At 39.4% G+C, this 14,982-nt stretch overlaps 1 protein-coding gene and 1 long non-coding RNA gene across 3 annotated transcripts in view; one reads left to right on the top strand and one right to left on the bottom strand.

Moving 5' to 3' along the window:
• Positions 1-3,124, bottom strand: part of LOC133638563 (uncharacterized) — a 33,706-nt gene extending 30,582 nt beyond the window's left edge. The window contains exons 1-2 of the long non-coding RNA XR_009823647.1: positions 2,832-3,124; positions 2,692-2,766 (exon numbers count right to left, since the gene is read on the bottom strand). This is a non-coding gene — a long non-coding RNA (uncharacterized LOC133638563). The remainder of the gene's footprint in view (positions 1-2,691; positions 2,767-2,831) is intronic.
• Positions 681-13,752, top strand: oacyl (O-acyltransferase like). 2 transcript variants are annotated; one of them, XM_062031308.1, is made up of 15 exons: positions 681-882; positions 4,730-4,863; positions 4,943-5,021; positions 5,101-5,236; positions 5,313-5,509; positions 5,666-5,881; positions 5,946-6,048; positions 6,492-6,593; positions 6,676-6,841; positions 6,907-6,986; positions 7,061-7,171; positions 8,371-8,494; positions 8,585-8,771; positions 13,389-13,531; positions 13,609-13,752. In XM_062031308.1, exons 1-15 carry the CDS (start codon positions 726-728, stop codon positions 13,711-13,713), a joined length of 2,040 nt encoding a protein of 679 aa, XP_061887292.1. In that variant the 5' UTR covers positions 681-725; the 3' UTR covers positions 13,714-13,752. The 2 variants fall into 2 exon arrangements, with proteins under 2 accessions (XP_061887292.1, XP_061887293.1); XM_062031309.1 differs by having other exon boundaries at positions 7,067-7,171.
• The last annotated feature ends 1,230 nt before the right edge of the window (positions 13,753-14,982 follow it).

The following is a 14,982-nucleotide window of genomic DNA, read 5'->3' on the forward strand; positions in this document are numbered from 1 at the left end:
AGTGAATGCGAGTGTGAATGTTGTCTCTCTTTTTGTGTTGGCCCTGCGATGAGGTGGCAACTTGTCCAGGTTGTACCCCGCCTTCCGCCCAATGCAACTGAGATAGGCTCCAGCACCCTCCGCGACCCCGAAAGGGACAAGCGCTAGAAAATGGATGGATGGATAGTCTTAGACTTAGATTGGTCTAGCGGCTAGAGTTAAAACTTACAAAGCCTACTTGGATGAGAGGCGGAACGTCTTCAAAGACAAACCAAACATTCCAGTTGTGATCGATTGAATGCTTTGAGAATTTAGAATAACATACTCTAATCTAGTACAATAGAAATACTATGTTTAGCTCGTGTTTTAATCCTGCATTTAACATAAGCTTTCTTGGCAGTGAGAAATCATCATGCTAATATTACTGTGAAGCATTTAACGTTCTTTCACAAATCCAGTTAATGTTAAATTAAAACCAAGTATGTATTTTGTCCTAATAAGAATAAGGAACTTAATGCTAAGTAACAAATGGGGTTATTCTTGTCCGCCTTGCCTTCTAATTGTGCTGATTCCATAAGGGCGTAACAACACCCTGGATCTGTGTTTTTGTTGATTAGTTCTTGTGTAACCAAACCTTTTCACACCTGGTGTAGAAAAGCAGGTGTGAAAAATTCATCACAGTTGCCAAGCGTTGCCAGTGTTATTTAAATCCCCTCTCCCCTAAAAAAGATGTAGTCACTTCTATAATGGCGCTGGGTTGGGTGAAGTTGTGTCTTTTGGCAAGTTTAAGTACATTTTTGAATAGAACACATGCCTTGGCAGTGTCAAAACAATGTATGATGGATACCAATACTTTCCTGAGAGAAATAAACCAGGACAAGCCTAAGGAATATGCAGTTGTCAGTAAGTCATGACCATTATTTTGTAAAGTCAATGTACCTTTGTGTTGTACGTGGGTCATTTCTTATAGAAATATTCCATAGTTGAGTTGAGTTGAGTTTGACTTTATTTCGAACATGATACATCACAATTTCCATTTTCTCCATTAAACATGTTTGAAAAGGAGTAGAAAGAAGCAGTTGCTAAAACTTCTGTTCACTTCCTGTTCTCAATTTATTCACAATATACTCCATAAGAAATAACAATAAAAATAAATAAATAAATAATAATTGGTGAAGTAAGTTAGTTATATTTCACATGGTGAGATGAGTAAGATTATCTTGAAAATGAATGGATGGATGAGATAAAATCAGAATGTTTATCATGGTTCCTTTTCATTGTACTTTGTAAACACTTTAAGTTTGAAGAGTTTCTTGAAGTGGATCATAGTAGTACATTGTTTGATTTCTTTGCTTAATCCATTCCATAATTTAATTCCACATACTGATATAATGAAGGTCTTAAGTGTTGTACGTGCATACAAATGTTTTAAATTACATTTTTCTCTAAGTATATATTTCTCCTCTTTTGTTGAGAAGAATTGTTGTATATTCTTGGGTAGCAGATTGTAGTTTGTTTTGTGTATAATTTTAGCTGTTTGCAAATTCACTATGTTGTGGAATTTCAGTATTTTTTATTCAATAAATAAAGGGCTCGTATGTTCTCTATATCCAAAATTATGTATTATTCTAACTGATCTTTTTGTAACACCGTTAATGAATGAAGTGTACTTTTGTAGTTATTTCCCCATATTTCTACACAATAACTCAGATATGGTAACACTAGCAAGCAGTAGAGAATATGGAGGGATTTTTGGTCTAGAACAGTGGTTCTTAACCTGGGTTCGATCAAATCCAGGGGTTCGGCGGAGGTCAAAACACACCCGACTCATCGTGCAAATACAAACTTCTCCCTATCGGCGTATTAAGGATACGCCAACAGCTGACTGATTTGCAGGTGTGTAATTTGTTGTGAGTTTATGCACCGTTTTGTTGTTTGAACAAGTTGATGTTCATGCACGGTTCATTTTATGCACCAGTAAAAAAAACATGGTAACTCTTTAAGTATGGGGAACATATTCACCATTAATTAGTTGCTTATTAACATGCAAATTAGTAACATATTGGCTCTTAACTAGTCATTATTAAGTATTTATTAATGCCTTATCCGGCATGGCCTTATTATAACCCTAAACCTCTAACCCTGACCCTAACCCTAACCAAATAACTCTAAATTAAGTCTTTATTACTTAGAATATGTTCCCCTAGTGTCCAAATAACTCTAAATTAAGTATTTGTTACTTAGAATATGTTACCCATACTAAAGTGTTACCAAAAACATAACTTTGTCTTGAATTTGAATTTTTTTTATTTTTCACTAAAGAAGGGTTCGGTGAATGCGGGGTTCGGTACCTCCAACAAGGTTAAGAACCACTGGTCTAGAACATATTTTGCTTTATTCATTATTGATGTGTTTCTTGCTACTTTATGTTGTATATTTTTTACATGAGATTTCCAGTTCAATTTATCATCAATCATTTTACCTACAAATTTGGTTTCATTTACTCTTTCAATTTATATTCCGTTTATTTGTATTTGTGTTTGACTTTCTCCTCTACTGTTACCAAAAAGCATTATTTTAGTTTTACAGACATTCAAAGATAGTGATATTTTTGTCAAACCATCTTTTTAATTTGTTCATTTCTTCATTTTTCCATTAGGCACAACAAACATTTCAATACATAGAAATGCAGACATGGTGTGCTTTACTCACGTCAATTCAATGGGTTTCTTCGTTGGGAAGAAGTCGTTCGTTTTCACGTTGTCAAACAGTGGCAGCTGAAAGATACTATTTTCCAATGGTTAATATAAACATTTTACTACATTACAGTCGTTATAAACGTTTATACACACCTTTACCATTGCATGTTTGTAAATGTTTCACTATCTAACAGCCGTCACTACAGTTAAACTGGCGCCATTTTCTGGGTTTAATTAAAGGGATGTTTGTTTTAAACACCGAATGAACAGTTCATGCTGGTTTATAATGCTAGGTGTACACATGATTTGCTTGTAAGCTATGCAGGTGTTATAAACAAACACACCCTCAGTTTCTAGCGTACACAATAATATGTGCGCATATTTAGGGCAAATATATCAAATCGATAGTTTAAACTAACTAACCCACATCCTACTTTGACATTTTTGTCCTGTTACCTTGTCTTCAAATAATTTGTTCAACAGCTTAAACTCACGCATTTAAAAAAAAAAAAAAAGTAATAATGTTATTTACCATATATCTAACCAACTGCGGTAAAAGATATCTTAGAGCGATAACTTTTGGGTCATTTAAATTACTGTAGCTCCACAGCTGCACTTACTATAATGGCCAGTAGGTGGTGACAAAGCACTTTCCAATAGAAAATAAATGACGCCAACTGTACTGTTATCTACTAATACTAATGATCCAAATACCATCCATCCATCCATTTCCTACCTCTTGTCCCTTTTGGGGGTCGAGGTGGGTGCTGGAGCCAAATACATATTATTAAATTGATTATCTGTTACCTTTGTGTTTATATCTGTTACAGTTATGATGTTGTGTATCCATCCATCCATCCATTTCCTACCGCTTATTCCCTTCGGGGTCGCGGGGGGGGCGCTGGAGCCTATCTCAGCTACAATCGGGCGGAAGGCGGGGTACACTCTGGACAAGTCGCCACCTCATCGCAGGGCCAACACAGATAGACAGACAACATTCACACTCACATTCACACACTAGGGCCAATTTAGTTTTCTTTAACTTTAAAATTAAATACTATTTGCGCACAACAAAGGACCGAAGCTTGTGATGTTCATACTGTGAACGACAAAAACACCACAATAAATCTCATAAGTTGAAATAAAATAAAAAAAATAAATAAAAAAAAGTAACTGGAAGTTTTATGGTAAAGTGAAACGCAGAGAGTGTGCTGCTGAGTGTGAGTGTGTGTGAGCGGGAGTGCTTACGCGTGCTCGTGTGTGTGTGTGCTGCTGAGTGTGTGTGTGTGTGTGTGTGTGTGTGTGTGTGTGTGTGTGTGTGTGTGTGTGTGTGTGTGTGTGTGTGTGTGTGTGCGGGAGTGCTTACGCGTGCTCGTGTGTGTGTGCGGGAGTGCTTACGCGTGCTTGTGTGTGTGTGTGCTGCTGAGTGTGTATGTGTGAGTGTGTGTGTGTGTGTGTGTGTGTGTGTGTGCGGGAGTGCTTACGCGTGCTCGTGTGTGTGTGCGGGAGTGCTTACGCGTGCTTGTGTGTGTGTGTGCTGCTGAGTGTGTGTGTGTGAGTGTGTGTGTGTGAGTGTGTGTGTGCGGGAGTGCTTACGCGTGCTCGTGTGTGTGCGGGAGTGCTTACGCGTGCTCGTGTGTGTGTGCTGCTGAGTGTGTGTGTGTGCGCTGGTGAAAATGGAACACTCAGGGAGAGAATTTAAGAGTTTGGCGTATGATAAAAGTAAACGGGGATTACGTGGAAAAACGAAATGCAGCAAAAGAAACGATGATTAATGTGCGCAAATAGTGTTTAATTTTAAAGTTAAAGAACCAATGATTGTCACACACACACTAGGTGTGGCAAAATTATTCTCTATATTTGACCCATCACCCTTGATCACCTCCTGGGAGGTGAGGGGAGCAGTGAGCAGCAGCGGTGGCCGCGCCCGGGAATCATTTTTGGGAATTTAACCCCCAATTCCAACCCTTGATGCTGAGTGCCACGCAGGGAGGTAATGGGTCCCATTTTTATAGTCTTTGGTATGACTTTATGATGTTGTGTATTTTCAGTGTATGATGCTTTTGGAAAGATGGGCAGTAATGTTGAAGGAGGTTCTGCCAACCAGCCGGGCTTGCTGCAGCAGTGTCGCTCTGCCCATAGCCCCACCTTTTCGGGACAGTACTGTCAAGTCTTCCTCTTGCAGGTAAGGACAATAATTGCAACTGCACAGGCAACCATTCAAAATAAATTGGAAAAAAAACAATCTTGTTTTACTTTCACAGGGAACAATCCAGTATTTTGTTGGTATTTGTGTTCCTGATTCTTGTGACGAAGAGGAGGTACAAACGTTGGTTCTGTACGGTCAGTGATTTTAAAGTGTTTTGCGTTCATAACAATTGTGCACAGTCAGTCCAATAGATCTGCTGCTTTATTTAAACAGATACTTTCAAGTATGGCCACAAGTCCCTCATTCCTCCTTTACCTTCTATTTTGGTCAACGATTCTACCCAGGAGTTGATCATGACACATTGCTTGTCAAAGACGGTTACTTCTGATGCAGCAGATGTTACGTGCCTGTGAGACATCCTATCAAATGTTTTACTGTTCATTGTAAATGTTAACCCACTAAACCGATGACTGTCTCTCCCATAGGTTTGTGTGTTGCCTATTGATAGTGGTTCCCCTCGCAGCAACCCTGTTCACAGCAACAATTAGATGGCAAAGGAACAGAGCCGTCACGCCGAGTGAAGAGTCCACAAGTTTAAACACTGACATCGATATGTACGGGACTCCGAAGTATAATGGTTCTACGGGTGGAGAGATAAATGGTTGCCCAATTGAGGAAACTGGTAAATATAAAATAATGGGTTCTTCAATTGACCATTTCCAATTTCTTTGGACTTCACATACATTGAATGTTTGTTGTTTTACACAACTGGCCACATTTCTTACAATGTGGCAACAAAAAAAAACATTTTGTATTTTTTGCTAAATCTGTTCCACAGACAGCATCAGTCGTGGCTCTTCGTATTTTTCTCAAAGCTGCTTCTACCAATGTTTGAAGGCCTTCTCCCTTCAGACGACCAGTCGAGGCATCTTCAGCACTTCCTCCACAAGGGTCCCCGAAGGCGGCTACTCCTCCTTGAATGGCATCCGTGTTCTCAGCCTGTTATGGATCATGTGCGGCCATTCCGCGCAGTTCCCTGTGATAAATAACCTTGGTACGACCAAGCTACACCTTTCCAAATGACAATTGTATCATTTATTTGAAACTATAATCTGCAGATAACTACAAAGACTGGAAGAAAACAGTCGAAAGAAGCCCTCTGTATGTGTTTTCTCTCAGCGGACCAGTTTTTCTGGCAGTAGACACATTCCTTCTGCTGGGGTAAGATTTACTGTATCTTCTACGCCAAAAATTGTTGAAGTCGGAAATTCTATGAATTCTACATTCCTACAAACCAGCTACTTTACCGTGATCTGTATCATGCATCAATTTAAGTGGACCCCGACTTAAACAAGTTGAAAAACTTATTCGGGTGTTACCATTTAGTGGTCAATTGTACACAATATGTACTTCACTGTGCAATCTACTAATAAAAGTTTCAATCAATCAATCAATCAATCAATCAATCTCTACATGACGTTATCTGGTAAGATTATGATTGCTGTCAGGACTACTGATGAATTATCGATGCACAAACAAACCAAATACTACCTTATGCGACCGTTTTACTGGACCATCGACCCTCGTAAACGCCAAGTAGACTATTTCCGACTTATTGACATGCTTAAATCTACATTACCTCTAAAGCAGTGCCTGTATTTCAGGGGTCTACTTAGCGCCAGGTCCCTACTTAACTCGATACAAAGAGCTGAAGACAAACTGAGTCCGGGTCTGGTGTTGGGCTACCTATTCAGGAGGTTGAAAAGGTTATCTCTCTGCCAAGTGCATGAACAGTTTATTTTTACAAGAACAGAACACACCAATTGTTTTTGTTCATCTCTGTGACAGAATCCAGCCGCTGCATCTCTTCATAATGTGTCTCACCATTGGCCTTATCTCTGTGGTCCACTGGGGTCCTTACTGGTTTCCATTCATAGACAACGTGATGGATTGTAAAACATACTGGTGGGGGAACTTGCTGTTGATTAGCAATCTACTACCAGTCCATGAGATAGTAAGTTATTCATATTTACTTTCGTATTTCAATAGTTGTTTATATTAGACCCGATATCCTCCCAGTGTGTTCCTTGGACGTGGTACCTCTCTTTGGACTTCCAGTGTTATGCCACCACTCCTCTACTGGTATATTTTTACAGAATGTAAGTCCACATGTTATAATGTCTAGACGTATATAGACCTATTTGCTCAATGGCCTCATTGCATATTCCACCAGGAACAGATGTGTTTTTGCAGTCGTGGCAGGAGGCCTCCTGTTGACGACCATGTTGGCTAGTTCTGTTGTAACTGGACTCCTGCGACTCCCCGTCTTCCAGCCTTCTACACTGTGAGACCTCAAACTGCAATTGCTTTGGAGTCAACCATATATAAAGGGAAAGTTATAAATATAGTCAGTAAGGTCGCATTGAAGAGTAAATGTAAAAAAAAGTAATTTGAAAAATATGTAAATTTACAACCCCCGTGACCCCAAAAGGGACAAGCGGTAGAAAATGGATGGATGGATGGAAATTGTAATTTTAGAGTGACATTGAAATTTTACAATAATAATGAAAATAAAGTAATATCATTGGAATAAAAAGTTAATTTTACGACAAAAAATTGTTGAACAGGTAAAGGAAAAAATTGTTATGTCTAAAGAATTAAGTCATAATTTTAAATAAAAGGACAACATTTTAAGTGAATAAAGTATTACAAGAAAAAAATGCTACCTTTTAGAAATGTTGAAAAAAATTAAAAGTGGCAATAAATAAAGTCATGACTTGTAAAAAGGGTATCATGGTCGCACTCTAAAAGAAAAATTGACAAAATTGTAAGGTTACAAAATAATCATAGTTTTCAAAGAAAATTGACAAATTTTGAGGAAAAAAGTTATTTATATTTTGACTAAAGACTAAAGTTGTAATATTTCAAATAAAAAGTAATACATTCAAAATAACAATGTTAATACATTCTAGGAAAAAGTTAACAAGCTGAAATAGGGCCACAAATAAACAAAATATAGAAAAGAAAATATGCGTATAAATATAAAAGCTACGAGGAAAAGTCATTTTACAATCATCATTTTGCGAGAATAATGTCATAATATTACATAGTCATAATTTTAGAAAAAGTCAACATTTTAAAAAAATAAATAAAATAATCGCCAGCACCCCCCGCGACCCCAAAAGGGACAAGCGGTAGAAAATGGATGGATGGATGGATAGTAATATGTTGAGAACAAAGTGGCAATATTTCAAGAAAAACAGTTTCAAGAGAATATATTGGAAACATTACAAAGAAAAAAGTAAAAATTTAATTCTATTAATGTCATGACTTTATTCATTATTCGCTTATTCATCATTATGACTTTACACTCCTAGCATGACTTTACCTAAGTATAAGGCCCTATACTTAATAATGTTTTACGTACAATTTTTTTTGGACTTTTTATGTATAAAGATCTTTTTAATTTAATATTTAGTAGAAACATGCAAATATTAAACTTTTATTTATTTAATTTTTTTAATGTATTGATCTTGTTTGCAGGACATCGGAGAATTACGTCTTGTATTATTATGTAAAACCTCACACCAGATATGGACCATTTTTGATAGGAATCTTAACGGGAATATACTTAACCAGTAGAAAAGGCCAACTGTTAAAGCACAAGGTAATTATTATCTTGCTACTATATATCACAGTTATGCAAAATATAATGCAGTAACACTAACATGCTTGTGTTGTTGCGTTATCGCTCCAGTGGCAGGCAGTGCTGGGTTGGTTGTGTTGTCTGTCAATCTTGGCAGTATTGATTGGCTCGGCTTACGCCCTCAAGGGGAACTCGGCTCACCCTTCTGTGCCACAGGCGCTCTACCAGGGACTGCACAGACCAGTCTGGGCTCTGGCTATCACCTGGATCATCCTGGCCTGCGAGGAGGGATATGGAGGTATGTATATCTCACTTTGTTGGAAAGGTCTTGATGGTGGCTACAGCCCTATATTTTGGAATATTTCGTGTTACCATGGTGTCGACATTACCAAAAAGGACCCAAAATGGGCCTATTGATTCGGTACACAACCCTTGGTTTTGGCTAGGTCGCAGTCAGAAGGAGTGGAGCGCAACAAAATGTTTTTAAGTTTTTCCAATGATTGTGTGTGGTGTACACCGTAATTTCCTACAGCGCGGAAGAGCGGGAAGTATCACTATTTATTTACAGAACAAATTGTCCTCCCGGCCACATCTTTCATCCCAGCTTCATGTGTTTTGACAAATACTTAGATATACTTGTACTTGTACCCCAACACAGAGAGGAAATAATAAACATAATTACAAAAAGTGCACTCAAAATGGAGTGAGGAAAAATAACTAAGGATGCACACAAAATGTGTGAAAAAACGAAAATGCACACAGAAGGTGGGATGAAGAAACAGTTAATACTACATGGCAGCGCCGGGACAGAGCCACAGGAAACGAGAAGCGTGAGTGGACCCAAAGCAGAGGAGATGAACAAGACTGGAAGGGCGAACCATTAGGAATCTACTGGCTCCAAGTGAATAGACTGTAGATCTTAAGTAGTCAGAAAGAAATAGAATTCAGGTGGGCGAGAAGGTGGCTCCGCCCCCTGACCTGCAGAAACCAGGTACTGCAACTAAAAGCAGACTGCGGCCTACCTGTTTTTTCAGGATGGAGAGAGTGGAAGTCGCGCAGAAGGGATGGTTCAAAGATACAGGAGTTGGACACCCAGGAGCGCTCTTCAGGACCGTACCCTTACCAGTCGACCAGATACTGAACTCCCCTGCCCTAAAAGTCACAAAGTCTTTGATGTTTCATTCCATTGCCGGTCACCAGAACCTCTGTGTACTAAAAACAGAGTGCGCCTCACACCTTCAACTTCAACGCGTGTCCCCACTGCAGGACTTCAAATCTCAGTTCATTAAGTACAAATAGCTTGCCTGCAGAAACATTGTCGGGGACCTTGGTCTCGGAGGCGGCATCAGACACGCTTCTCTCCACCTCCCATTGGCGTGTTCCTATCACTTGAGCAACAGGTATTATGTTCTCTTGAGTAGTTTCCTCAGGGGCAGAACTGTAAACTCTGGAGAGTGCATCAGGTTTGTTGTTGCAGGAGCAAGTTCTGTATGTAATAGAGAAGTTGAAGCGTGTAAGAAACAGTGACCAACGTGCTTGGCGGGAGTCTTTGAAAAGTCCTTATACGTTTGTATTTGCCAAGTTTTTACAATCTGTGATGGCCAGGATTGGCGTCGCAGTCGCCTCCTATCCTGTAGCTCGAGAACAATGGCCAGTAGCTCTTATTCCTCACACCATAGTTTCTTTCACCCGCTGGGAGGCTGGTTCAACTCTGCTGCTAAAGTTGCGGATAAATCACCTATAGAAGTTAGTGAAAACCAACAACCTTTGCAAGTGCTTCCTTGATGTGGGAGATGGCCTATCGACCATTGCCTGGATTTTGGCTGTTTCAGGTTTGAGATGACCCTTCTCCATGATGAACCCCAGAAACGACACCAATAGGGAGTGAAATTTGCACTTCTCAGCTTTGACATATGGCCGATTCTCCAATCACCTCTGTAAGATGAAACGGACGTGGTTGACATGTTCTTGGAGATTTCTAGAAAAGATAGGAATGTCACCAAGGTACAAGAATCAGAAATGGTTGATCATTTCCCTGAGTACGTAGTTAATTAGATTTTAGAAAAACCGTGGGCGCATTAGTGAGGCCAAAAGGCATAACTAAATATTCAAAATGCCCCATAAAAGCGGTCTTCCACTCATACTCCCCTCCTTAATTAACACCTAGTGATCAGCGTTGCATAAGTCTAATTGAGTGAAAAATCACTATTATTCGCAGTTATGTCATTTATAACACGATAGTCAACACAGGGCCGCAAAGATTTATCTTATTTCTCAACGGAAAAAAGAAAAAGGTCCCCCAATGGAGAGGAAGATGGGTGAATGAGACCTGGCGTGAGAGCAAGGAACAATTGTCACCTAACGCGGACTGTTGCGAACCTACATACTATAGAGTCTTGCCACAGGTAACGATGCCCCCGGGAGGAGTTTATGGAACCGTTGTCGACTTAGACTTAGACAAACTTTAATGATCCACAAGGGAAATTGTTATACACAGTAACTCATTTACAAAGGATGGAAAAGGATAAGTAAACACTCACAAGCGCACAAAAAGAGGGCGAAAACAAAAGGTTTGACTCCTGCCTCTGTCGATATTGCTCCCTTCGGTGAAGATGTAAGGTATTGGCTATCTTCCTTAGCGTCTTCTCTATCACACTCGCAAATTCCGTCGTCAAAACAAATGACCAAGTCAATGACTGTGTCAAGGGTGGCAGTTTCATCACAGGTAGCAAGTTCGTTCTTGATGCAATGATTTAATACAAGTTACACTCAGGGTAGCCGAATAAAAAACTTTAACACTGTTAGAAATATATGCCACACTGTGAATCCACACCAAACCAGAACCCTTTGCAGCACTAACTGTTCTGGGACGCTACAAGGTGTGTGTGTGTGTGTGGAGGGGGAGGTTTGGTGGTAGCGGGGGTGTATTTTGTAGCGTCCCGGAAGAGTTAGTGCTGGAAAGGATTCTGGGTATTTTTTCTGTTGTGTTTATGTCGTGTTACGGTGCGGATGTTCTCCCGAAATGTGTTTGTCATTCTTGTTTGGTGTGGATTCACAGTGTGGCGTATATTTCTAACAGTGTTAAAGTTTTTTATACTGGCACCCTCAGTGTAACCTGTATCGCTGTTGATGAAGTATGTGTTGCATTCGCTCGTGTGTGCGTACAGAAGCCGCACATATCTTGTGACTGGGTCTGAACAATGTTAGAATGGATGAAAAGCGGACGTGACGATAGCTCGTAGAGTACGTTAAAGGTTCATTTGTTCAACCTTGGCCCGCGGCTTTGTTCAGTTTTAAATTTTGGTCACTCTGTATTTGAGTTTGACACCCCTGTGTTAGATTGTTAGTATGAACGTAGACTTTTATATACGTAACACATACTTACCAACCCTCCCGTTTTTAGCGGGAGACTCCCGGTATTCAGCGCCTCTCCCGATAACCTCCCGGCAGAAATTTTCTCCCGACAAACTCCCGGTATTCAGCCGGAGCTGGAGGCCACGCCCCCTCCAGCTCCATGCGGACCTGAGTGGAGACAGCCTGTTCTCACGTCCGCTTTCCCACAATATAAACAGCTTGCCTGCCCAATGACGTCATAACATCTACGGCTTTTGGAGAGTAGAGTGCACAACTGCGCACACAACAAGGAGACGAAGCAGAAGAACGAGGAAGTTACAGACATGGTGACGCCGTCGACGAGCAAGATGAAGAAATATGCTTGCAAGTTCCAAAACGAATGGAAACAAGAATTTCAGTTCATCCAGGACAGTTCGAAGGGGAAGGGGTATGTAATTATGTTGCCTGTACATTTAGTAGAACAGACTTCTCCATTGAACACGGTGGCCGAGTCATGAACAGAGAAGTTAAACAGGACAATACTGCCATCTACTGGATAGCCCCCGGAACACTGAAATTCAAGTATTTATTTTATTTATATGTATAATAAAATGAAATAAAAAATATATAGCTAGAATTCACTGAAAGTGAAGTATTTCATACATATATATATATATATATATATATATATATGAACTACTTGAGTTGGTGAATTCTAGCTGTAAATATACTCCCCTATTAACCAAACCCTTAACCACGCCTCCAACCACGCCCCCGCCCCTCCCCCGAACACGCCCCCCACCCCACCCCCCACCTCCCGGTATCGGAGGTCTCAAGGTTGGCCAGTATGACGTAACAAGCTACATATTTAATGAAAGATAATTACTGTAATTTTACATGAATTTGAAAGTAATTTAAGAAAACAGAAAATGCTATGTATAATTAATTTGGTATTTTTCTGTAAAAAAAATAGAAATATAGATAGTTTGTCATTACTGGCATATTACTTAAAATAACAGGCGGATTGTTTATTTACAGATAATGTCTTCAATTCTACAGTTTTATTAACTATTTTAAAAAAATAGAAAAATTACAGTAGAAATTTAGAGTAAATTAACCATAAAAATAGGATTTTTTTTTACAGTGTAATTCTATTCATCATCATCCTCGACACAAAAATTCAAATGTACTCATTTTTAACAGCATGCTTCTGGTTTATACTTCTATTTTACCTCATCTTAATCATTTAAACCTAAAATAATGGATTTTGATACTTGCATGTATGCTAAGTTTTTCTATGGCAACATGCTACAGTTAGCCTGCTATCCTTTAATGATACATTTTCTACCGCTTGTCCCGTTCGGGGTATTCTAGCTAATTGATATGTTCCAACCTAAAAATCCTGGATTACCTTACTTATCTTCATGTAACTAACTGATTCTTTGTTAGCACGCTAACAATAGAGTATTTTCATAATGACGTTACCATACAAACGTTTAATTTTTTTTAGCTAATTTTGCTTTTGTCTTTAAAACAACTGTCCATAAGCTATTTTTTTCTTGTTTTCCCTATCCTTCATTAGGTATAATCTGTAGTGTCTTATCGTTTGGTGGCTGGGTTCCGCTCGCCAACATCAGTTTTGCGTGCTACTTGGTACATCCCGTCTTCATCCTCCTCTATATCGGTCTACAAGAGACGCCCATCCACTACACAGACCTCAACTTTGTAAGTTCTTCATTACTTTGGTACTTCCAATAACTTGACTTTTAATTGACAATTTACCCTACATTTGTGCTTTTTAGATGTACCTGTTCCTGGGACACCTGGTGCTCACAGTAGCAGCTGGCTTTGTTTTAACCGCGCTGATTGAGAAGCCCTACGTACTCCTGAAATGGAAACGTAAATAAATAGAGACATCAAGAACACACAATTAAAGCAATTAAGCCTACTGCTTCATGGTTTTGTTACGTAAGCTTTCAAAAGTTCAGTAATTTCCCGAATAAAACGATCTCTGCACACATTAGTTAGCTAACAAGCTTCTTGGTTAGCTTGCTAGCTATTGGGGTATTGTTATGATCACCTGTTGTTTAAGAAATGCACAGTATTAATGGGGTAGTAATGACCCATTTTATTCAGCAGATAGAGAACCAGTTTTAAAAACAACATGCTGTCTGTGGAAGTTAGCACCTACTTTGTATATTGTGCATTACTTACAGGACTGGAGTGGAACTATATTCCAGAACTTTCTATTTTCACCATTACTGCCCACACTGGGGGAGAAAAAAGACAACTGTCAAGTCACTGGTCAATCCCAAGTTCTTTCAGATGACATATATGTTGAGTAAGAAGGACCATCAAGACAGAATAGGAACATTATCAAGTTTTACTAAAGCTTGAGGAGACCAGTCCTTACAAATGCGCTAATACCAGCATCTAGAAGAGGTCTGAAAGCCAAACGGAAAGAGACAACTTATTGAATACGAAAACAGCCCCCACCCTGCCCAGAGAGGAATACAGCCTCTTTGTTCTAATACTATAATGCTATACTACCACATTCCAACCCTTCAAGGTAAAGCACAGAGTTTACTTGCGGACATAAGATACAAGCATAAAGAGTACACATGAGAAAATATTAGCTGCTTTAAACATGACTATGCATAAAGAAATAACTCTTAAAGGCTTACTGAAATGAAATTGTTTTATTTAAACGGGGATAGCAGATCCATTCTATGTGTCATACTTGATCATTTTGCGATATTGCCATATTTTTGCTGAAAGGATTTAGTAGAGAACAACGACGATAAAGTTCGCAACTTTTGGTCTCTGATAAAAAAAAGCCTTGCCCCTACCGGAAGTAGCGTGACGACACCGGAGGAAGGGCTGCTCACATTTTCCTATTGTTTACACCAGCAGCGAGAGAGATTCGGACCGAGAAAGCGACGATTACCCCATTAATTTGAGCGAGGATGAAAGATTCGGGGATGACGAACGTGAAAGTGAAGGACTAGCGTGCAGTGCAGAACGTATCTTTTTTCGCTCTGACCGTAACTTAGGTACAAGCTGGCTCATTGGATTCCACACCCTCTCCTTTTTCTATTGTGGATCACGGATTTGTATTTTAAACCACCTCGGATGCTATATCCTCTTGAAAATGAGAGTCGAGAACGCGAAATGGA

Source organism: Entelurus aequoreus, linkage group LG21 (genome assembly GCF_033978785.1).
Source record: "Entelurus aequoreus isolate RoL-2023_Sb linkage group LG21, RoL_Eaeq_v1.1, whole genome shotgun sequence".
Lineage (NCBI taxonomy): Eukaryota > Metazoa > Chordata > Actinopteri > Syngnathiformes > Syngnathidae > Entelurus > Entelurus aequoreus.

Coding starts and splice junctions, on each gene's coding strand:
- oacyl (XM_062031308.1), top strand. CDS start 726: ATGGCGCTGGGTTGGGTGAAGTTGTGTCTTTTGGCAAGTTTAAGTACA. Junction 4,864..4,942: donor GTCAAGTCTTCCTCTTGCAG/GTAAGGACAATA, acceptor TTACTTTCACAG/GGAACAATCCAGTATTTTGT. Junction 6,049..6,491: donor GACACATTCCTTCTGCTGGG/GTAAGATTTACT, acceptor CCTGTATTTCAG/GGGTCTACTTAGCGCCAGGT.